Source organism: Capra hircus, chromosome 21 (genome assembly GCF_001704415.2).
Source record: "Capra hircus breed San Clemente chromosome 21, ASM170441v1, whole genome shotgun sequence".
In the NCBI taxonomy this organism is placed as follows: Eukaryota; Metazoa; Chordata; class Mammalia; order Artiodactyla; family Bovidae; genus Capra; species Capra hircus.
In genome coordinates, this window is record NC_030828.1 from 23,413,523 (window position 1) to 23,438,718 (window position 25,196).

At 42.6% G+C, this 25,196-nt stretch overlaps 1 protein-coding gene across 2 annotated transcripts in view; it reads right to left on the minus strand.

Annotated features, from left to right (window-relative positions):
- The window catches only part of EFL1 (elongation factor like GTPase 1), a 111,816-nt gene that overhangs the window by 23,618 nt on the left and 63,002 nt on the right, over positions 1–25,196 (minus strand). For both annotated transcript variants that reach the window (XM_018066294.1, XM_018066295.1), the window contains exons 16-17: positions 5,056–5,187; positions 2,804–2,951 (exon numbers count right to left, since the gene is read on the minus strand). In XM_018066294.1, coding sequence (XP_017921783.1) covers positions 2,804–2,951; positions 5,056–5,187 — 280 coding nt within the window. The remainder of the gene's footprint in view (positions 1–2,803; positions 2,952–5,055; positions 5,188–25,196) is intronic.

Here is a 25,196-nt window from a genome sequence, read left to right on the forward strand (position 1 = left end):
CCAGAAGACCACAGGTGGCCCCCTTGTCTCCCACACCTGTACTAATGGATTCCTGAACATGTGTGTCAAAGTCAAAAGGGCTTATATATTAGAAGGCAGGTTCTGTTGAATGAGAGGTTAAAAAAAAAACTTTAGAATTTTCTCTATGTTCTTATTCTAACTGCCAACTTTAACAGTCATATCAAATAGTACACAAAGCAAAACTCCACTGATCTATGGTTTGTCACAATGTGAACACTCATGTAAACCACTACTCAAGTCAAGAAACATTACTAACCCTCAGAAGGCCCCCTCATGTGTTCTCCCAACCCCACAAACGTAACCACTATCTTGATTTTCATTGTAATCCATTTTAAATTATTTTTTATCACCTAAACATGTAACCCCTATAGTACATATGTTCAGTTTGGCCTTCTTCTTGGACTTCATGTAAACAGAATCAAACTTATTTTTTTCAATTGTCTTCTTTTGCTCAATATTATGCTGTGAGATTCATCCATGTCTGCAGTTAACTTGGAGATTATTCTATAAAATTCCATAATTTTTTTAATCTATTTCGAGTTTTTTTTCAGCTTTTGCCTATTAAAACTTTTATTGCTATGAATATTCTTTTTAAAATTTATTTTTTAATTGAAGGATAATTGCTTTACAATATTGGTTTCATTTCTGCCATACATCAAGCTATGAATATTCTTGATACATCTGTCCACTGTGTGTTACACACAGATAGAACAGAAACGAGAGTGGATTTGCCAAGCTATAGGAAGTAACTATCTTCTACCTCAGGAGATAACACCAAGTAATTGCTGACTTGAAGCAGAATTCTAAGTACCAAAAAGTATTATTATTAAAGGCAAGTTAATGACCTGAGAAATGTAAGGTTACTTAACACTGGGTTTTAATTTGGTAGCAAAAAGTGCAAAAAGAAAGAAAATAGTTCAAAAACTCCAAAAAATAACATTTCAATATTATTTTAAAAATAAAATAAAATAAACCCTCTGAGGGACTTTCCTGGTGATTCAGTGGTTTAGAATCTACCTGCTAATGCAGGGGACACTGGTTTGATCCCTAGTTGGGGAACTAAAACCCCACATGCCTTGCGGCAACTAAGCCCATCCGCCACAGTACTGAGGCCAGGCAACCTACAGCCTGCCTGTGCTCTGGAACAAGGGAAGCCGCTGCAATGAGAAGCCAGAGCACCACAGCTAGAGAGGAGCCCCCGCTCCCACAACCAGAGAAAGCCCGAGCACTGCCAAGAAGACCCAGCACAGCCAAAACTAAGTGTGTGAATAAAATCTCACATACACACACACACATATATATATACATAGAGAGAGAGAGAGAGAAAGAGAGAGAGAGAGAAAAAAAGACAGAAAGAGAGAGAGAGAGAGAAAGAGAGAGAGAGAAACAGAGAGAGAGAGAGAGAGAAAGAGAGAGAGAAAGAGAGAGAGAGAAAGAGAGAGAGAGAGAGAGAGAGAGAGAGAAAGAGAGAGAGAGAGAGAGAAAGAGAGAAAGAGAGAAAGAGATACAGAATATAAACCCATGTAGTGGTGCTGCAGAAGCAGCTCTTCTTATTCTACTGTGTTACTAGTAGTAGTAAAGTAGAACTACAATGCCACCACCACCTACTACCACTAGTACCACCGCCACCAATTTTACTCGGTTTTTTTAAGAATTAAATGAGACATGCAGACTTTAACAGTGACTGCTATGTAATATTTAGTAGGTAATTATGTTGATTACTTATAATTATTATTTAACTATAATGATTATGGTTATTAAAGTCCCAGAAAATTGAAAAACAAAAGGAAGGCAGGCCACTATAGGGCCATTCATCAAATAAAAACAAATGATCAATAAATACATTAAAAAATGTTTCAGTATCATTACTAAGCACAGAAAGTGTATACTAACAGTGAACAAACATTTGTCTTCCAAACTGATGAAATTTAAAAAAATTATGATATACAGGGCTGCCAAAAGTTTGGGAAAAGGAACACTTTCAAATACATTTTACTAGTTACAGTGTAAACTGGTACAGACTTTAAGGATAATATGGATCATAAGCCTAAAAAATATGCCAGCAATATAATATGCCACCTTCTGAGTTAGCAGTTGTTAGCAGTTGTTAGCAGTTAGCAGTTTATCTGAACCGAATAGTCAGAGCTGTATATATAGATATCTGTAGATATTTGAGTATGCATAGAACAGAGTAGGGATTTATCAACCCAAATGTAATGGTCATAATTATCTCTGCATGGAAACTGAATCATTCTTTTTATTCTTCTGTATTTTCCTAATTGCTATAATAAACATATATTACCTTTGGAATAAAGAGGAAAAACGTAACTCACAAAAAGTTATCTGGGAATAGTTATGCCTATTTTATGACACATATCACTATGATAGAAAAATATTAAGATTTACTGAAGGTTTGTATTAAAATATTAAGATTTACTGTGGAGATGACATCAATAAGGAAGGAAGTCTACTCTAATTACAGCCTAAGTTCACAAAATATGATTTTGTTTTGTTGCCCTGACATGCTGTGTGTGTATATGCTTAAATACGTATTTATGAAAATATTTTATGACTTACACTAAAAATGCAAAATCATGCAAGCAGAGCAGTGAATACTATTAGTAAAATTAAATCTATGATCCAATAACACAATCACAATTCATGTTTAAGTTGAGGGCACTTAATTTTTCTCCAACAACAAACAACATTGTAAGTTCAAGGGGTTTAGCAAACACTAAAATATCCCATTGATTCGGGGGCTCCATCTCAGTCATCACCTAACCTTTCCTTTAAGTCATCCAGGCAGCGCTGAAGATGGACTTCCCCTGCTGTGACTAAAACGTGCTCTCCTGTTTCCTGAATTAAGATCTGGACACAAGGATCAGCTTGGTTTAACAGCTTCATTCCTTTGACGAGTTGAGGCATTTCACCTAGGTTAACACAATGGAATATTGATTAAACACAAGGTAACGACTAACATTATCTAAAGACAGCATCCATGGGAAAACTCATGACAGATTCTGAAGGGAAAAGCATAATGCGATGAACTTTTACGATAATGGTTTACTCTGTTTTTCCAAATAATATAGCGATGTGAAGAAAACTATCCTCTAATAATTTATTTGTACAGACAGCTAACATGAGACACATGTCACAAACTTATCATCATCAAGGCTTCCAAAGCTGAGCCATACCACTTCTTCAAACTCTCAGCAGATATAAATTACCATTATTATACTTGTAAATCATCAAAATATATTACAAATGTATATATACATAGAAATGTAATAGAACTCTTTCCATACAGTACCTATAAAACTATAAAATCACTATTCTAATTAGTATGAGAAAAACTGAGGTCAGAAAAAAAAATCACCATCTTCATTTCATCAAAATCTGTGTAACTGGTGAGTGGGACTGTAAAAATTGATATCACGACTTAGTCAAGCCAATGACGCATGTCTTCCATTGGACTGTGTGGAACTTTGTGAGGTGCATTTTTCAGTAATAACAGTCACTATCACCAAGTGCTACAATAAATGGAGCCTAGAAGCAGATCTGTGCAGCTATCTTATAAAGTGTTATGGTAAGGTTTTAAAAAATAATGAAGCCTCATTGTGGAAGGCAGACTCCAAGATGGCCCCAAGTCACCCTCGTCTTCTGCTAGTCACACTCCAGTGCAGTCCTCTCCCACAGGGAACCGGGCTGGCCTGTCGGACCAACACAACACTGCAGAACTGGTACGTGACTCCTAAGGCAGATCACAGAAGGCTTCTGCTTTAGTGTCCTGAACCCCTGGCGAAAGCCAGTCACCACACTGCACTCCAGGATCACCAACCACCGTGAGGAGAGGTCCCTGTGGAGGAGGCCAGGCCCCCAGTGAGCACCGACTTGTGAGGCCCTGTGAGTGAACCATCTTGCAAGTCCAGGTACACTTTCAGATGGCTGCGGCCTGTGGTCACACACAACTACAACTGCATAAGACCCCCTAACTGAACCCTTCCAGAACTCCTGACCAGAAGAACTGCCAAAATAATAAAGGAGTAGTTACTGTTCTCTCAAGTCACCAAATTTTGGAGCAACATGTTAGGCAGTCCTAGGTAACTAACAGAATTATAAACCACAATTACAAATGATTGGGCTGGCCAAAAAGTTCATTTGGGGTTCCCTGTACCATCATACACATCTGTTAAGGGTCTCCGGGATCCTCAGTAGCTAGGATATGTCTCAGAACCTGGGGCAGAGACAAGCTTTCTGAAGGCCCGGCTCTCAGGAGAGAGGGGATATACAGATGCAGGGGCAGTGAGGCTACTACACACGCCAACAGAAATCTGTGTTTGTGAGCAAATCACACGTTTGCTCTCTGGTTCCCCTAGAGCAGTCTGGAAGACACTTCACTGGCTACCCCTGAACACTGGGAACAGCAGAGTTGCAGGGAACAGGGGGTGAGTGACAGGCACAGGAAGTAAAGTACAAGAGTCAGTGAGGACTGGCCAGGCACATGCTAGGAACCGAAGACGAAGTATTAGTTACTGATACTCTAGGGCCTGGTGTGTGTGGGTATCACACAGCCAGACAGAAAGGGGCAGGGAGTGCTTTCCAAACACAAAGGGAATGCCAGATGATCTAGCACACCCACAGGGGAGCAGATGTGAATTCTGAATCAAGCAGTCTTGTATAAGATTCTAAAGAACCAGTCACATAAAACATGAGCTTTGCTGAGACACAACCCTGTGCCAGGGTTCTGGGGGATGCAAAGACGACCGTGTTTCTGCCATAAAGAAGAAGATAAAGTCTCCCTGGATAGCAAAGGTGCCTAAAGACGCCAGGTTCCTAAGATAGAGGTTAGATTACCCTGGAAATGGTGGTGGTCTGTACGGCCTTATGGCTGTGTAAGTTATATACCCCTGTTATGTACCTCCAGGAAAATTCACAGTCTACTACTGAAACAAACCAGGAGAAACCAAGCATTAAATGCATGCATTAAAAAAATGTAATGAACATCACATGCTTTTAAAAACAAGGTCATCTTACTTGGGTGTTTTGGTTCAATAGCAACCCTCACAATAGGGGTGGCTTCGAAGTTGAGAGGTATGAACGGGGGGCAGGATGGTGAGGTACACAGTGTGGCCGACTTCAGCACGAAGTCCTGAAGGCCTCCAATTCCTGCAGGGAGGAAAAGACCCATGGAGTCAATAAAAGAAGACAAATTCTGAATTTATGTTAGAAAAATAACGGCAACCCAGTATATATGTCACAGATAAAAAACACTTAAGAAATCAGGCTAAAACGTACCTACCTTGACCACAGCAGTGATCCTGTCGAGATATGTAAGTTTGAAGACATCAATTACTTTTTAAATTGGAACTCTAAAATTTTTAAATACATTAATTTGATGAAGATGAGTCTCTACTGAAATAATCTCTTTTGCCAAATTGACTTCCATGTGGGTAAACAGAATTTTAGAGACTTTCAGATGAGACTATCAGTTACCCCCTACCCCACCCCTCTCCTGCCCTGATCCACTTCAGGCTCCCAGCTGGGAGTTGCATAAGCTTCTAGAGCAGGGGTTTCCACCCTCTGGGCTGCATATGGGTATCTCCTGTCAGATCGGGTGGTGGCATCAGACTAGAAATAAAGTGCACAATAAACATAATGTACTTGAATCATCCTGAAATCATCCCCACACCCCTAGTCTGTGAAAAAACTCTTCCATGACACTGGTCCCTGGTGCCAAAAAGGTTGGGGACCCCTGCTCTAGGGGATACATATTTGTTTTTGAACAGATAGGAACAGAGAGAATGCCTCCAAAAGTGAGATGAAGGGGTCATACTGAACATCACATCCAGAGTAAGAGCAGACAACACTTTAGAACAAATTAAGAAACATATGGGCTTCCCTGATAGCTCAGCTGGTAGAGGATCCACCTGCAACGTCAGAAGATCTGTTGGAGAAGGGATAGGCTACCCACTCCAGTATTCTTGGGCTTCCCTTGTGGTTCAGCTGGTAAAGAATCCACCTGCAATGCGGGAGACCTGGGTTCAATCCCTGGGTTGGGAAGATCCCCTGGAGAAGGGAAAGGCTACCCACTCCAGCATTCTGGCCTGGAGAATTCCATGGACTGTATAGTCCATGGGGGTAGCAAAGAGTCAGACACGACTGAACAACTTTCACTTTCACTTTAAGAAACATATAGAAGGGCCATTTTTGTGCTTTTGGTTTCAGTTCAGTTCAGTTCAGTCACTCAGTCGCGTCCGACTCTTTGCGACCCCATGAATCGCAGCACGCCAGGCCTCCCTGTCCATGCTGCTAAGTCACTTTAGTCGTGTCCGACTCTGTGCAACCCCATAGATGGCAGCCCAAGAGGCTCCCCCGTCCCTGGGATTCTCCAAGGAAGAACACTGGAGTGGGTTGCCATTTCCTTCTTCAGTGCATGAAAGTGAAAAGTGAAAGTGAGGTCGCTCAGTTGTGTCCAACTCTTAGCGACCCCATGGTCTGCAGCCTACCAGGCTTCTCTGTCCATGGGATTTTCCAGGCAAGAGTACTGGAGTAGGGTGCCATTGCCTTCTCCCTCCTGTCCATAAAGTAAACAGTAAAGAGGGCATGGAAGGAAAGGTCACCTGTTTTAGAAGAAAGTGACACAGGTGAAAGGGGCAGGGATATTCAAGCAGCATTCTGCTTCTCCATCTCCAGTTTAGAGACAATTATGGAAAGCAAACAACTCTGCTGCTGTTGGCTAACAAATGGATGTAAAGGTACAGGGTGCTGGGGTGTCACACTATGAACCACCCGTCCTGGAGGAGGGAACTGAAGCAGAGCTTTCTGACATACAAGCCCAGAAGGTGGCAGAGGTCTCTGAGTCTGATCACACAGGGTGAAAAGCCCCCTCCAGCTGCCCCTCCTGAAAGTCTCCAGGCATCACTCTCCCCACTACATTACAGGGTCACTCCAGCTATAGGAACACCTTCTTCACATTGGGCTGGAATAGGTCTCCCCCATCTCTACACACTGTTCTGAGTTCCATTCCTCAAAGGTCCACAGAAAACGTGCTTCTTCCACTTTTACCAACTACCCTTGGGTTTCAGAGGCATCTGTCAGGCCCTTTTAATCCCCTTCTGTCTCACACTAAACCTCATTAGGTCCTTTGACTTTAACTCATGACATACTGCTAGAACCTTCCTGTGCAGGGGACGCTCTTCAGACTGATGTCTCCAAGGTGCAGCCAGTTCATTTCCTTGGTCAAGGTCTACACTTCTTACTGCTGTGCGTCTTGGCCCAGCACACAGAGACATCTATGCCTGGCCATGGCTTCCTGTTAACGTCCCTCACGTACCATGGCAGACCTGGGTCTGCCCAAACCTCCATCAAGTCTACTGGAAATAACAACATCTGCCATGAATACAGGGGGTGAGGACAACCTCACAGTAAATACTCCCCCTCAAACCTCATCCATCCTGCTCTGACCTCTGGCGAGCAGGCACTTCCTTCCTGCTCAGATAGCACATGGTTTCAAGGAAAAGATAAATGCTGGTCTCTCCTCTGTGTCACCAGGGAAGCAGGCTGCAGATGGTCACTATATTCTGAACACTGTCTCTGTAAAACTTTCTGGTTTACATTTTTGCTGTTCTTGCTACTTAAATATGCTCAGATTTGTGAACATGATTGCAACTCCCCTAAAAACAGAAAAACAAAAAGTCAATACTACAGTATTCCTAGTCAAGATGAAGATTTTAAGGAAAAGATTATGCTCCAATGACAGTCATTGGAGTTATTTGGGTGAATCACAATAAAATGATTTAAAACTCACTTTGAGAATTTCTTGTTGCACTATCAGATAATTATTAAGTATAGAACTTTATACAAAACACATTTTAAAACAAGCTTTCTGTTTTAAAAATGATGCCATCAGATACAATTAAAAAACAAAAAACAGGGACTTCCCTGGTGGTCCAGTGGCTAATACTCTTTGCTCTCATCGCAGGGAGTCAGGGTTTGATCCCTGGTCAGGGAACTAGATCCCACAAGCTGCAACTACGAATTTGCATGATGCAACTAAAGATCACACATACCACAACTAAGACCCAGTGCAGCCAAAAAAATAAATAAAAATTGAAAAAAAAAAATAAAACAAACCACCATATCCCCATGTAATACCATTCTAATACCATCACTATATTCATTTGATATATTTCCCTTTTTAGTCCTTCCTCTATTGGCACACATAATTTACACTGTTATAATCTCCATATAGCATCACTGACTCAATGGACATGAATTTGAGCAAACTCTGGGATGCCTGACATGCTGTAGTTCATGGGGTCACAAAGAGTCGGACACGACTTAGTGACTGAACAACAACAAAATTTCCATATAATTCTGTGCCTTTTTTTTTCCCCCCTATTTAAATCATGGGATTTTCACTTCACTTGTTTAAATCACAACTGTATCAGTTAAGGAGGAATGATTCCTTCACATACAGTACACCTGCTCAAGCATTTTTCAACTACGGGACTAAAGGACATGTTCCCTTCAGGGAATTATTTTAGAATTTCTGGAATAGGAGAATTGATAGGCCAGAAAAAAAAAAAATGTGAAATTAGCATTGCATGAATTTGTTTCAAGGATTAAAGAGGATGCAAAGTTTTTTCCATGCATATTTCTAAAAAAGCATATGATTTAAAGAAAAGAAAGAAAAAACAGGCTGAGGAATATGAAGCAAACAGAATTTACTAAACAGCAAGAATTCTAGCTTGTTTTCATACAAACGCCAGTAACTTTTGTCTGACTGTAGATGAAGGATCCAAGTCCTCGCTGGTCCCAATTCTTCTCTATATAACAAGGAATATTAGCTATTTTGGGAGAGTGAACTCTGGCTTGGGCTTCCCAGGTAGCTCAGCGGTAAACAACCTGCTTGCCAATGCAGGAGATGCAAGAGACACCACTTCAATCCCTGGGTTGGGAAGATCCCCTGGATGAGGAAGTGGTAACCAAATCCAGTATTCTTGCCTGGGAAATCCTATGGACAGAGGAGCCAACTGGGTTACAGTCCATGGGGTTGTAAAGAATCAGACACGACTGAGCATGCACTCATAAACTCTAGCTCACAGACCGGGCTGACACCCGAGTAAACACCGAGTTCTCCCACTGGGCACACTGGTCCTTACCAGAGTATATGCCATACCCTTCAAAAGCTTCTTAATCAAAAATCAGCATTTTTGCAAACACCGTCAGACCAAAATTTTTTTCCAGGCTGTCTCTGTTTCCTGTTACTAATGATTCCATTTTTAGTTGTTTGAGAAACTACTATACTGTTGTCCAGTGGCTGTACCAACTCACATTCACACCCACAGTGTAGAAGGGTTCCCTTTTCTCCACATCCTCACCAATACTTGTTATCTGTTTTGTTTTTGATGATGGCCATTCTGACAGGTGTGAGGTGGTGTCTCATCATGCTTCTGATTTGCGCTTCCCTGATAATTAGCGATGCTGAGCATCTTTTCAAGGGTCTGTTGGCCATCTGTTTCCCCTTTGGAAAAATATCTATTTAATTCTTTGGCCCATGTTTTTAGTCAGATTGATTTTTTTTTATGTTGAGTTATACCAGCTGTTTATATATGTTGGCTATTAACCCCTTATTGGTCATATCATTCACATATAATGATATGCAAAAAGATATTTCAAATAAAAAGTAAATGTGTTATTTATAGTAGCCAAGATTTGGAAGCATATCTTGGCTATGAATGGATAAAGACTGTATGTATACAATGGAATACTACTAAGCCATAAAAAAGAATGAAAATATTGCCATTTGCAGCAACATGGAAACACTTGATGGGCATTATGCTAACTGAAATAAGTCAGAGAAAGACAAATACTGTATGATATCACTTACTCTTGGAATCTAAAAAGTACAACAAACGAAGAAGCAGACTCCCAGATATGGAGAACAAACTAGTGGCTCCCAGTGGGGAGGGACGCGGGCAATACAGAGGAGGGGGAGGCCAAGGCACAAAATCACTGCGTGTACAACAGGCCTAAGGCTCTACTATACCACAGGGGGAGTACAGTCAATATGTTATAATAACTGTAAATGGAAAGCAACCTTTAATATTTGTATATAAATTGTTTAAAAAGTATTCCATAAACAAGCAACATGAAGGGGCACAGCTTTTATGATGTGAGACTGGAAATACTGTGTGGGGCTGGAGAGACGGATGGGCCTTTTGTCGACAACTGTTTTCCTTTAATGACCCCCTGCTGTACAGGGTTCAATCAGTCGAAAATGAGGTCACACTGGCAGCAGGAACTGGTGAAGTCACTACTGAGTTCTAACGCCGCTTCATGGGGACGAGACTGCGAGCTGTCTGGACAGAGGACAGCATTACTATCTTTAGCAAAGTTTAGATGTGTAAAGTGGTCTTTCATTGCCAGTATAAAAATATTATTGGAATTGAAAAAAAAAAAAAAAAGAACTTTGTGGTAAAACATGTTAGGGCTCTAGACAGAATACGGTCACCTAATCTCCAAAGTTTTATTTCAGGCCAACTTGGACATCACTACACCCAGAACCACCAGCCTGTTCCTCCTAAACTGTTTAATAAGCCCAAGTTAATGGATTTCTTTAAATCTTCACAGTAAATCCAAGGTATGTACCATGGATGTCTATAGAGCCTCAGGCCTATGACAGTAATAAACACTGCTTTAGAAGACACATGAGGGTTCAAACAACTATCACACGCAAGAAATGTCTTTTCTAAAGTACAGGTTCGAAGAGTAGTTGTTGAGAACCCAGAAAACCTTCGTTCTGGTCCTTCTGTCTTTGAATACCAAGGAAGCCCACATCCTCTGCCTCTCATTTGTGCCTTTATTCTGCACCTTTCCTATCAAACTCGGATTCTACTCTCTGTGAGTCAACTACAAAGGCTATCAGGGGATCCATGTGCTTTATAACCCTTGTCATGGAGGCAACAGGCAGGCAGCTATGGTATAATAAATAAGAAATAGGCCTTTTCCAAGCCTGCTTGCCTAGCATCTCCAGCACAGACCAGTACTGCTAATGTTTTCAGAGGATTATCAAGTCTGTCCATTATGCTAAACACGTTTCTTAAATCAACTGCCCTTTAGCTTCTTGGTGTTAAAAGGAGGCCCAAGGGAAAACTCTAGCAAAATGACATCACTGCGTCAGGATTTTTTTTTTTTTCTTCTCCTAGGGACAGATGGCGCTCATAACCAGCTAATAACAGTTTTTAAGAAAGTTTCATCAGGATCTGGGGCCTTTTTCTCAACAGAGGGACTACAATAAATGGAAAATGTAACACCTTAAGAATCAAAGCCTTTTTTTTTTTTTTTTTTAAGTGCTATAGGCTTGCTGTCTCCGTCTATACTTGAGAACAGGTGGAAACTTGGCGTCAGGGTCCTGAACCAGGTTAAGGGAGCTATAACTAGGGTTCACTGTGGAGTTTCAATTTGTGCATCAGGACCACTTTCATTTATGCCCCCAACCATCATTCCTGTGAAACAGAATCACTTGGTAGAGCTGGCTGTCACCAAGGGAATTAACACAGTTGGAAGGGGCTAGGATTCAACAGGGGAAGAAATTTCATCGTGGACCTGGAGGCAACGCAGAGTACCTGAATGGTGCCGAATGGTGTATCTCAAGGTGAATGAAAGGGCAGTCAGTATAAAACAGTCTTCTGGTTGTCTCTGGGCATGTGATGTCATGATAAAGAATCTACTGATGCTAACCCAGGAGAAAGAATGACGCACATGATTAAAATATTTGAAAACGTTTTCCATTAGAACAGAAATAGATGTGAAGGAACCCAGCATATATTAATACAAAAGTGCTGGGATGCAATGGGAACCCAAAGTGGTTTCAGAATACCTGGTGCACAGAACACAATCGGGGGGCTAGTGAAACAGGAGGCTGAAGGAAAGCAGAGACAGACTGTCAAGAGATATGGATATCAACTGAGTTTAGACTTTAATGAGCTAGATGAAGCGAGGGTAAGGTGTCAAGTCTTGGTGGTTACTTAGGAATTGGAAAGAAGGGACAAGGAGAAACGAGGATGAAATCCAGACTTCTAACTTGGAAAACTAAGCAGATGATTACTTAGTCAAAGCATTTCTCAACTCTTGAGGTTCATAATTTTTTCCTACCATTTTTACTAGTTCTTTATGTAATAAACACTTTAACTCATCACATTTTTTCCTTCAGACTACAGTTTCCCTGTTTATTTTGCTTCTATTTTTTCTTTTTAGTATCTTTTTGAGCTTTTTCTATTTGGCATCTAAACTCCAGAGCTTATAAAGTTGTGCTTTCAAAGAACTGAAATTGATTCAATATTCAGTTACTTTTCTAATAACTTAGTTTTAAGGGCAGGGGCACAACTGGGCACTTTATGAAGTTTCTTCAGTGAACAAGTAAACCTGGGGGACTTCCCAGGTGGTCCAGTGGTTAAGACTCTGAGCTTCCACTGCAGGGGGTACGATTCCTGGTTGGAACTAAGATCCCCATGCCATGTGTGGCCAAAAAATAGGGGGGGGGGGATCTGAAGGGGGACAAAGGCAGATGAATAAGCAATTGCAATGTAATGTCATAAGAGTCACAACAGCAACAAGGCAAGGTATGTTTATGTGGGGAGAGAAATTGAGAAGTTACAGACTTTCCAGAGAAGCTGACACTCAGGAGTATTTGAGATAACTCTGAGGGCTGAGTGGGGAGAATGGCAATAGTGGAGGCCCAGGTGAGAATCCAAAGTCATTACCTACAGCTGCAGTGAGGATCAGAAAGCAGGTATGAAGAGACACTGGCACCCCATTCATGCCTGTTTCTCCGAGATCTTGCAACTGCCATCAATATTTTCCCTTAGGCAACACGCATTCTTGTTATGTTCGGTTTGGAATCAGAGGGACTTGAATTTAATTAAAGCTCTAAGCTTATGCCAGTGACCTGATCCCTATCTAGTTTTAGTTTCCATATATACTTATGGCACATGGTACTTTCGTAGGGTTACCATGAGCCTCAAGTAACTTAAAAGAATAAGAAAGTCCCTGGCACAGAGTCAGCACTCATAAATGGAGGTGGTGGCAGTGGTGGTTATAATGGTCATGGTAGTATCAGCAGCTGTCTTAGTAACAGTTTTATTAATTAGGGTTTTCTGGTGTATGTATGAAGAGCGTATTTAATTTTTTATATATACCATTAGTTAGTTAACTATAATGAAGGTTGTAACAACTTCTTGAAAGGCACAAGCTTATAATCATATCCATTTATAAGCTTTGAATCCCATCCCACTGACCTAAATTTATATTTTGTATAGCAACACATGGTTTTAAGTGATGCTCCTTCAAAGATGTGATTCCAATTCAAAGATTTCAATAAAATGGAGGAAATGTACGATGTTTAGAATGTAAAGAAAATAAAACGCCTAGTACAATTTTAAACAAAAACAGAAATTTGTTTCAAGATTTGAAACTGTAACTGGATTTCTTCTAGCTTTAAACTAAAAATATTTCCAATTAAAAACAGGAGGCAGAGACCCTTCTGGATGAAATGGCAACTTCATCACAAGTATACAAAAGATTCTAACTGAAATGACCTAAGGAAGGAAACAAAGGCAGAACTGGATGACCACTGAAACTAAGAGGCCACTTCAAACTGTGAGCCCTCTCTGTTAACTGTAGAGCACAGTAAAGAAAAACAGCAAGTGTCAGTCCATGACTCAGTTCTTGAGAAATCAACACAACTTAAAAAAAAAAAGATTGTATACACAATGTACTAGTGGTGGTCTATTTGATAACAGATCAACAGAAATGAATGAAGAGCCCAGAAACACGTATGTGTGAAAGTGAAAAAGTTAATGAAATGGAAAAAATAATACAACTGTATCTATACCATATACCATCTAGAAAAATAAATTTCATGTGGACTTGAAAGCACAAGTCAGGATGACATCATGAGACTGCAAAGTCTCTATTATAAAGTCTCTATTATAAAATCTATAAAACAAAAATACCATAAACAAAGTAAAAAGTTATAAAATAATGATGATTTCAATGTCAAAACAAGACAAAGGATTAGTAGGCATAACATAGAAAGAACTAGTACAAATCAATGAAAAGGAAGGCAACCAACAGGAATGTAGGCAAAGAATATAAACAGCTCTAAGAAAAGAGACCAGCAGAAAAGGAAGCTCAGAACACTCAGAAAACATACCAAAAACCTTAATCTCATTAATAGCAAGTTAACGTTAATGAAAACCACGAGATACTATTTGACACCGATACAACTGGTATAAATCTGAAGACTCCACATGCTGGCAAGTATGTGCAGAAATCATAGGTCTTATGAACTGGAAATGGGAACAAAAATGGCTACAATCATATGAATCAAGTGAGAGAACAAGTTTGTGATGTAATGTTCCACAAAATACGGTAGATGTGCAACTCACTGGTTTGATTTCTGCTTGTATTTCCCAAATCAGTGTGAGCAGAAGGCTCACCAGTGTACCAGGAACATACCACAAACAGTGGCACAACCCTAGGTGACTTGCTAACTGGTGGGAACATTTGTGGTTGGGGCCCACTGCCGGCATTCGTGGGCAGAGCCAAAGATGAGGGCCTTGGAGCATGTGCAAACATCCCACACAAAGAAGTTTCCTGAGCTGCGTGGCCTTTGAGTATTCTAGACAAGCCTGTTTATAATGATCTGAGTTTAAATTTAACTTCATTTGAAAAACAAGGTACTTCTGGCACAAATGAACACATGTTGCATTTTCGGGAGTTTTCCTCTTTTCACCGTGAAAATGAGCCAGTCACTGTTTTAGCAGCAGCCACTTCTGGCTCCAAGTCATCAGCACAGCACGTGAGCATGATGCTGCAGCCACGGCCATCAGACACACGGCGACCACAAGCATGTATCTCACTCGATCTGTCATCTAGCATAGTCAGACTGGAACGTTTATCACTGCAGGGTGACAGCGAAAGTTGCTCAGTCAAGCCTGACTCTTTGCGACCCCACGGACTATACAGTCCATGGAATTCTTCAGGCCACAATACTGGAGTGGGCAGCTTTTCCCATCTTCAGGGGATCTTCCCAACCCAGGGATCAAACCCAGGTCTCCTGCAATGCAGGTGGATTCTTTTTCAGCTGAGCAGGTTACTTTATCATAAAACAACAAAAAAAATTTTTTTTAACAGTAAGAAAACAACCTTTCTGAGGCTTCAGCACCTGAATACTTGCATTGTTTGAATTATCACACAGCCATAGACCCTGGGATTATGTCATAAACACATTACATTTGCATTAGTGAATTTAGGCCCTAGAAACCGAAACTGCTCTCACCTCTAGACTGCCAGCTGTGGACTTCCCTGGAGCCTGGTGTGCGCGGAGGGAGTCTTGGATTCCTACCCGATAGGGAGCTGGAATGTTTCTCGAGGTTAATCAAGGTCCTCAGAGCGAGGCATACGGCAGCCCCAGATTCAAGGCCCTGCTCATTCTCAGTTCCACGGGAAGCCCCTAATCTCCAGGTCCACCCACAGGCTGCCCTGGCAGGACAAGTGAGCCTGTGTCACCTAATGCCACCTCTGTGCCCTTTACCATCTATAAAGATTACTTGTTCAGTGGTAAACATTTTCCTCAAAGTCAATTCAGGAATTACGGAATTTAGTGGGGCCTATTGAACCCTACGTGTTGTTGTTTAGTTGCTCAGTCGTGTCTGACTCTTCTGCGACCCCTTGGGCTGCAGCACGCCAGGCTCCTCTGTCCATGGGATTCTCCAGGCAAGAATACTGGAGTGGGTTGCCATTTCCTTCTCCAGAGGATCTTTCCAACCCAGGGATCGTACCCACGTCTCCTGCATTGGCAGGAGGGTTCTTTACTGCTGAGCCACCAGAGAAGCCCTGATGTCATTATTAATTTGAGAGTAAGGCTCAAAACAGCTAGTGAAGGAATATTTCACAGAATTCCTGAGCTTTGTAAGATTTATGTCAACAATTTCTACATTTATAGGTCTGTGCTGAGCACCACGGAGGAGGCAGAGATGAAGCCAACCAAGATCCCACAAGTTTCTCTCATTTAATATTATAAGCACTCCTAAAACATTTTTAAAACTCAGTCACATTATTGCTGATAATTTATTCCAATCCTTGAGCCTTGGAGCTGGAGATTTTTGTGACCATTGCCACGTGTCCAGGTCTTGACGTGGCACAGTTACTGTGGCATGGCACACGTACAACTTACTTGATACCAGAACTCACTGAAGAAATGTAATCCTACGGTGAAAAGGTAACAATGCTAGAATGTTAATAAAACTTTAAGCAAATACAGGTTATTTTAATCCAAGCCAATACTTTTGCCAGTGAATCCATTCCTTCTCTGTGAGAAGCAGCTTTCAAAGTGGTTCTGTTATTGTGGCCTGATCACTTCAAAGATCAATGAAGTAAGAATTTTTGATTGAATTTTTTAAAAATGTTAATAGTAGTACAACAAAGCTACAGTAATCAAAACAGTATGGTACTAACAAACACAACACTGTAATACAACTATAGTCCAATAAAAACATAATAAAAATAATAATTTTTAAAAAAACAGGATGGTACTGGCACAAAACATAACGTAGATCAATGGAACAAGACAGAAAGCCCAGAGATAAACCACGCTCCTATGGTCCCTAACCTATGACAAAGGAGGTAAGAATACACACTGGAGAAAAACAGTCTCTTCTCTAAGTAGTGCTAGGAAAACTGGGCAACTACACGTAAAAGAACGAAGTTAGAATATTCCCTAACACCATGTGTTAAGTCACTTTAGTTGTGTCTGACTCTTCGTGACCCTATGGACTGTAGCCTGCCAGGCTCCTCTGTCCATGGGATTCTCCAGGCAAGGATACAGGAGTGGGTTGCCATTTTCTTCTCCAATACCATACACAAAAACTCGAAATGGATTAAAAACCTATTATGTAAGGATGGGCACTAAAAAACTCTTAGAGGAAAACATAGGCAGAACACTCTTTGACGTGAATTGCAGCAAAACCTTTTTTGATCCACCTCCTAGAGTAGTGAAAATAAAAACAAAAATATATAAAAGGGATCTAATTAAACTGAAAAGCTTTTGCACAGCAAAGGTAACCATAAACATAACAAAAAGACAACCCTTAGAATGGGAGAAAAGATGTGCAAATGAAGCAACTGACGAGGGATTAATCTCCGATGCATACAAACAGCTCATGCAGCTCAATATCAGAAAACCCAAATAACCCCATGAAAAAATGGCCAGGAAATCTAGACATTTCTTCAAAGAAGATATACAGATGGCCAAAAGCACATGGAAAGATCCTCAACATCACTAATTATTAGAGAATGCAAGTCAAAACTACAATGAGGTATTCCTTAACACCAGTCAGAATGGCTATCATCAAAAAGTCTACGAACAATAAATGCTAGCGAGGGTGTGGGGAAAAGGGAACCCTCCTACACTGTTGGTGAGTATGTAAACGGGTACAGTATGGAGATTCCTTAAAAAACTAAAAACAGAACTACCATATGACCCAGCAATCCTAGTCCTGGGCATATACCCAGAGAAAATCATAATTTGAAAAAAACACATGTACTCCAATGTTCACTGCAGCACTGTTTACAACAGCCAAGACATGGAAGCAACCTAAATGTCCACTGACAGAGGAATGGATAAAGAAGACGTGGTACATATACACAATGGAATATTACTCAGCCAAAATAATGCCATTTACAGCAACAAGGATGAACCTACTGGTATTGTAAAGAAATCAAAATGCTCTGTAGAGAACAAAGGAATCTATACTAAAGAGCTGGATTAGTGTAGCCTCAGTTAAAAAAACAAGTGAAAATAATTAAAGCAGGATTTTACTCAGAAGATAAAAGAATGCCTACAAATCACTACAAAAAGGCAGACAATCTTTAAAAAAATGTAGGTAAAGACTTAATGACAATTCACAAATGGCAAGAATCAATAGTTAATAAGTAAAAAGGAGTTTAACATCCCTGGTTATCAGGAAAACCAACTACTACTCCACAGACATCAGAGTGGCTCAAACAAGAACAAAACCAAGTGTTGGCAGAGAGATGGAGCAACTGAAACTTGCAGGCGCTCCTGGTGGAGCATAAATTTGTACACTCACCAGGCCTCAACGTAAACCTGCCCTATCACAGCAACTTCTCTTCCAACAGATGTGTACAAATGTTCAGCAAAAAACATGCACATGAATATTCAAAGCAACAATACCCCTAACAGACCAACACCGGAAATAAACTACAATGTCCACCAACACAAGAGCAGAAAAATAGTGGCAGTCACACAATACAGCTACTGGAATGAACAGATTACAACCGTGTGCAATGACATGGGTGAATCTCACACTCAGAGTGAATGAGTACGAAAAGCCCAACCCAAATGCCTTCTCTATAACTCAGCTTGTATACAGTTTAAAAATGTGTAAAAGTAACCTATGTTAGATGCCAGGGCAGTTGCTGCTCTTTGGGGTGGAGGGTGCAGGCACCAGTGACTGGAAATGCAGGTGGCTTCTGCACTCGGGCAGTGTTCTATTTCCGGGGCTGGATGCTACCGACGCTGGCCTATGTTCAGTTTATGAAAACCTATCAACCTGCGGTTTAAGGTTTGCATTCTTTTCTATGTGGCTATTATGCATTAATAAAGTTACTTAAGGGTGCAATTCGGCACAAATTACATGGGTATTTAAGGTGCTTCTGAGTCTTTCAGAGACGCCATTAGCTGTAGCTAATAAAGATAAACCTTTTTTAGAGCGTTTCAAAAAGAACTGGCAGGAAGAGCCAGCAGATGGTTTGTCTTGTTCACTGTGTCCTTTCTCTGCACATCACCCGAGGACTAATGAAAGGTATCGTTCACTTCAATGTCCTTACATAGATTCTTCTGAACATGTCTGCCCTTGAGCAAATCACTTCTTTATTCAAGCAAGTGCATCCAGGAGGAGACTGGCCACCCTCTGTTGTTCACACTCTGGTTCTTCATTCAGAGGTTGGTCTTTTTAAAACATCCACTGGAAGATAATATAAACGGTTTAGAAAACTACTCTTTGGGTTTTGGTCTGTTTCATTTGTTCTTGTTCAGACTCTAAGTTGTGTCCAGCTCTTTGCTACCCCATGGACTACAGCACACCAGGCTTCCCTGTACTCCACTATCTCTCAGAGATTGCTCAAACTCACGTCTGGGGTGGGGTTTGCTTGAGTTGATGATGCCATCCAACCATCGCATCCTCTGTCGCCCCCTTCACCTCCTGTCCTCAATCTTTCCCAGCATCAGGGTCTTTCCCAAATAACTTGGCTCTTTGCATCAGGTGGCCAGAGTATTGGAGCTTCAGCGTCACCATCAGTCCTTCCAGTGAATATTCAGGGTTGATTTCCTTTAGGATTGACTGGTTTGATCTCCTTAAGTGAAGTGAAGCCGCTCAGTCGTGCCTGACTCTTTGCGACCCCGTGGACTGTAGCCCACCAGGCTCCTACGTCCATGGGATTCTCCAGGCAAGAATACTGGAGTGGGTTGCCATTTCCTTCTCTAGGGAATCTTCCCGACCCAGGGATTGAACCCAGGTCTCCCGCATTGCAGGCAGACGCTTTAACCTCTGAGCCACCAGGGAAGCCCCTTGATCTCCTTAATGTTCCTTAATCTCCTTGAATTTCCCTTAAGGGAATTTTAAGAGCCTTCTCCAGCACCACACTTTGAAAGCATCAATTCTTCAGAGCCTGGTCTTCTTTATGGTTCAGCTCTCACATCTGTACAAGTTTCACTGGGGGTGGGGGACCAATCCCCAGCAAACACCACATAATTCTCTAAGACTGCCTTTATTTATATATAAAAAACATTCATCACAATACCCAAGAATTTCCAAGGGTCTCATCCCATTTTTACCAGCTACCACTGCTGAAAACTAAGGACCATTAGAGAAAAATAATCTCAGCTCCATCATCAGAAATGTTCCTTGGGCTCTAAGAAAAACAGAGTAAGTGCTATGAAAAGTAGGTCAGCAAAGTAATGTGAAAGTTGTTTCCAGTTGACTATTTCCATAATATGATCCATGGCGGCCTTGTGTATATTGGTCTCTTCAGCAAATATCCCAGAAATACTGTGAGGTAAGATGATCATTTCTAACTGACCCCAAATAGGAGTCCTGCAATAAGGGTACACCAGGTGGCCCTCCTTGACTCTCCCAAGGCACTTGGCTTTGTTTTCTCAAACAGCCACACCTGTCCTTCTGATTTATGAACAAGCTCTGTCTCCAGTGAAACCTGTGGCAAACGAAAGAATTCCGCCATGACAAAAAAGGCAGAAATGCCAACTCAGCGTCTATAAAGCAGCTTTCACCATAGAGACTAATGGGAACCACTGGCTCAAGGCTTCCCAGACTGTGCCGACTAGGTGGGGCTGGATGACCAATGACCAACTCCCACTGGTGCCCTGGTCCCCACCAGTTCACACAGGATCTTCACCTTCCTGACCATGACCTTCTCTGGCAATCCCAGGGGCTGGTCCTCACAGGCTCATGAGCCCACACCTGCCACAGACACTCAGGCATTTGTGTTCTCACAGTGCAGAAACTCTGAGGCATCTCCGATGCAGGGGCAATGTTTCCTTTGAATGCCATACGCCTTTAGAGGGCAGACAATGCTAGTGACCCAATGTCTTAGAGTCAACTCTTCCGGGCTTTACTCCTGCCTTCGAAGGTCTCCGTCATGGGCGCCACAAGGCAAATCCAGTGACAGGTGTCATGCCATTCCTCCCTTAGCTACTGGGCTCTCCTGCCACATCTGATTTCTTGTTCCTTAGGAGCAGTTTCCTTCCAGGAGGGCTCAGTCATTTTCAAGGGCCCCTTCCACTAATACCTTCATATGCCCCTCATCTGCATCCTGGAAGGTGAAGCAGCCCGTGCTGAAGCTGATCCTTGGTACTTCAAGTGTCTGGGTTACTACTAATCAAGTTACTATTCTATAGTAAGAAAATGACTTGTGGTATTTGGCTCAGGAGCAGTAGAGAAGGGAGCAGTGACAGTACGGTCACTGAACACCCCAGGCTGTGGGGAAAGCCCTCAGGGAGATGGGAAAGCGGCTAGCTTCCCAGATTGAGCACCAGGTATTAAGTAGGTCACTGCTTCATGGAGGATAAAATCTACTCTAGAAGCATCTAACATTTGCACACAACTTTCACAGCTTGCTTGTAAAAACATCACTGTCCCTAAATTAAAGACAGAAACATCCAATTTCTACTTCAGCAAGTTTTGGGGCTTCCCAGGTGGCACAGTGGTAAAGAACCTGCCTGCTAATGCAGGAGATGCCGGTTCAATCCCTGGGTCAGAAGATCCCCTGGAGAAGGGAATGGCCACCCAGTCCAGTATTTTTGCTGGGAGAGTCCCATGGACAGAGGACCGGGCGGACTACAGTCCATGGGGTTGCAAAGAGTCAGACACGACTGAGTGTCTGAGCATGCACACCTCAGCACTCCCTAGTGCTCCTCCCTTCCAGAGGTGGGGAATGTGAGGGGTACAGAGGGGAGAGACTGATCTCACACCAGTTTCTGGCAGTTCCAAAAAGAGTCCAGTTTTCCTGACTCCCAGGACAGGACTTTTCCTCTGTGCCTCGCTTCATCAGTGGATTGCACACAAGATGAATTACATTTTTCCAGCACCAATAAATAGCCATGATATTTCTGCTCCTTTCCAAAATCCCTAAAATCTCATTCAGATTGCCTGTCCTTCAGTGAAGGAAAAGTAAAAATGATGAATCTGGTAAAGAAGAGAGGAGGAGGAAGAACTGGTGGGGACAAAGAGGCGATGGATCCCTCCGTCCCCGCAGAGCTGGTTACAGCAGGGGGTAGGAGCACCGTGCAGCAGGGTGGAGGGGACGAGGGGTAATTCCTGAAGACTCCAGTACCTGAGCCCCTGCACGCACACTGCTGGGGGCACAGGTTCGATCCCTGGTCGGGGAACTAAGCTCCCAGGATGCTGAGAGACACAGCCAAAAGATCTAAAAATAAATAATTTTTTAAAATCGTATTCCTTGTTATTAATACAACACCATTGCCTCTAGTTGTGCTCTTTGGAATAAGACAAGCCTTTGAATACTTTTGAAAGCTAGCTACCATCTCCCGGAACACTTCTGTTTCCAGAAAACTCCCTAAAATCTTCTTAAATTTTTTTTAAATTTAATTTTGGCTGCACTTGGATCTTGGTTGCTGCGCACAGGCTCTCTCTAGTTTCAGCAAGTGTGTGTCTGCTCTCCAGTTGTGGTTCCCAGGCTTCCCACCGTTGTGGCTTCTCTTGTCGCCCAGCACAGGCTCTAGGCGCCTCGTCTCCAGCAGTTGCGGCCCACGGGCTGCAGGCACACGGGCTCAGTAGTGGTGGTGCATGGGCCTGGATGCTCCGGGCCACGCGGGATCTGCCTGGACCAAGGATCAAACCTGTGTCCCCTGCACTAGCAGGCAGAGTCTTATCCCTGTGCCGCCAGGAAGCGCCCCCTAAGAACTTCTATTTCCTCTGTGCTCCATATATAAACTTAATAAAGTACTGCATTTAGGTCGAAAAATAAGCTGCCCACACTGGTGCAATTTCAGGCAGTCAGTCATCTGTGTGAAAAAGGTCTACGGTGTGTGGATGACAACAGGTGTGCTGCAAGCTAGCAGTCTGAGGTAGCTGCGAGTCCAGTCTGAGGTTTCCTTCATGAAGCCTGGGAACCAGTTCATAAAGTAAAAGGTGTCAGCGACAGTCACCTGTATGTGAAGGACAAACCGCAGTCCAGCCAGAAATGGCAGGAGAGGATGTCTGTGAACCATGTTCTATAGTCATGAAGCATGAGGAGCCAAAATGTGGTCTGAAGTCTGGCTTAGTCACCAGAGCAGTCGGCCTGTGGAGGCAGCGGTAGACCAGCAAGTGGGGGGAAAACCTGGGCACCCACCCTGCCATCAGGGCCAGAGCCTCTCTGGCATGGGGCATTTGTCAAGGGCACGGGCTGGGGAGACAGTGAGGAGGCTGCAGGGTAAAAGGGGTCAGCCAGCAGGAGAGGGGGAGCGGCACGGACAGTCGCTGAGGCGCAGGTCTGTAGGGGAGATGGCAAAGCCAAGTGAGGGCTTGTCCAGGGAATTGTACTATAGACGCCCTTTGGCTATAATGTGAAGTATTTAAATGACTGATTTCTCCAGTGCGGGAGAAAGAAAAGTGGATAATCATATTTTATAATAATTTTGCCCTGAAGAGCTAAACTTTGTTTTCTTTAGTAACTCATATAGCGCTTTACATATGCCAGGGTATATCTGCCTAATTCTTCAAGCACATGGGATAAAAATAAATATGGTAGTGAAGTCTTTTTTTTTTTTTAAAGCAGGCAGCTCTCTCACTTGCTTCTTTGGTAAGTTCATCTCTTTATTTTGCAGCGAGTAGGGGTGGGGGAGTGAAAGTGAAATGTGTTAGTCGCTCAGTTATGTCCGACTCTTTGTGACCCCATGGACTGTAGCCCGCCAGGCTCCTCTGTCCACTGGATGCTCCTGGCAAGAATACTGGAGTGAGGTGCCATGCCCTTCTCCAGGGGAATCTTCCCACTCCAGGGACTGAACCTGGGTCTCCTGCATTGCAGGCAGATTCTTTATCTGCTGAGCCACCAGGGAAGCCCATTTTGCAGGGGAGGCGGGGAATACCTGACTCCTCGGGATGCGGTGTCACACCAGCACTCAGGGCACCTTCCACTGTTACTCATCCCTGGTCCTGGCCCTGCTGTCCCTGCTCGACTGGGTGTGTCACGCCACTGCTCCACTGACCACAGCAGAAGCCAGCCGAGAACAGGACTGGCGACAAACTGTACCCACCTGGCCCAAACCTAATGGAAGGGGCTGAAAGAAATGGAAGAACCAAAGTTCAAAGGATGGGCCAGCAAAATGCATCCTGCGGCTCCGAAGCACTGAATTTTAAGCCATTCTGAATATTATTGCTGGGTTTACAATAGGCCCTTGTGTTCTCTGTCTGTGAGCCAGGTCAGCTGGTAGCTGGCTGGGTGCATTTCTCTGCGTGCTACTGAAGGCGACAGTAACAGAATTCCCTAAAAAGTGCAGGGCAGTGGGAAGTGGCCCAAACACTGTCAGCTTATCTTAGGCGTCTACGAGCAGCACACCGAACGGTACTTATTATCATTACTGAAGGGTTCACCTTTCCAGGGGTTGGGGGCACTCCAGGACCTCAGAGGTGAGGAGAGATGTAAGGCAGCTAGAACAGGTGCTCAGCAAAGTGACCCACTCTTAACAGCTATCATTATAATCAGTGCTCATCATTACTTTTAATCGAAATGTTTCGTCTTTGACAGTTAGGGAAGTCATCATCATAGACATCTATCTCAGAAAGCACTGACTGCTACATTACTATGCCAAGACCCACAGCTGAGACATCCAGGATTCTCAACAGTAAATACTCCTGGTACCCACAGGAATGGGTTTCCCAGGTGGTTCAGCGAGCAGTAAGGAATCTATCTGGCTGCCAAGCAGAAGATATGGAGAAGACATGGAGTTCTCAGTAATGGGGTGTGTGTGTGTGACATGGAGAAGACATGGGGTTCTCAGTAATGGGTTGTGTGTGTGTGTGTACACACCCTTCCCCACCATTCTGAATCAGAACATTAGGTCACCTATTTTCAATGATAAAAACTAAATCACACCTCTATTCCACAGGTAAGCCAACATAACAACCCAGATGGGTTTAACAGTGACATATGCATGCATTTTTTTGCTTGCATATGCAATACATACTATACAAAAATGGGGTGTTTCATCAGGAGAAAGGGCAAGACTCTCCACTTTTCTCTATGTGCCACTGCTTTGCTTAATTCACTATATTGCTTATCCCCCTAAATAAAAAGAGAAGAAATGAACTAAAAATATATAATTTAATTTTTAATGATGCTTGGATATAACAATCAGTTAGCAGAATTCCTGCAAATTTAACAACTAGCTCTTATAAGCTGTTTGCCTTTTCTGTGCCCTACAGGGCTTACCCTAGATTTTCTAGGCCTGAACTTTCTAGAAATGGCTTTTTGGAGCTCCCAGTTTGCATGAGTTCCTGTGAAGCAGCCTGTAGCCCTCAGGTCCTTGAGTCTTTGATGACTAAGGCTCACTCTGCTCTTACTTGCAA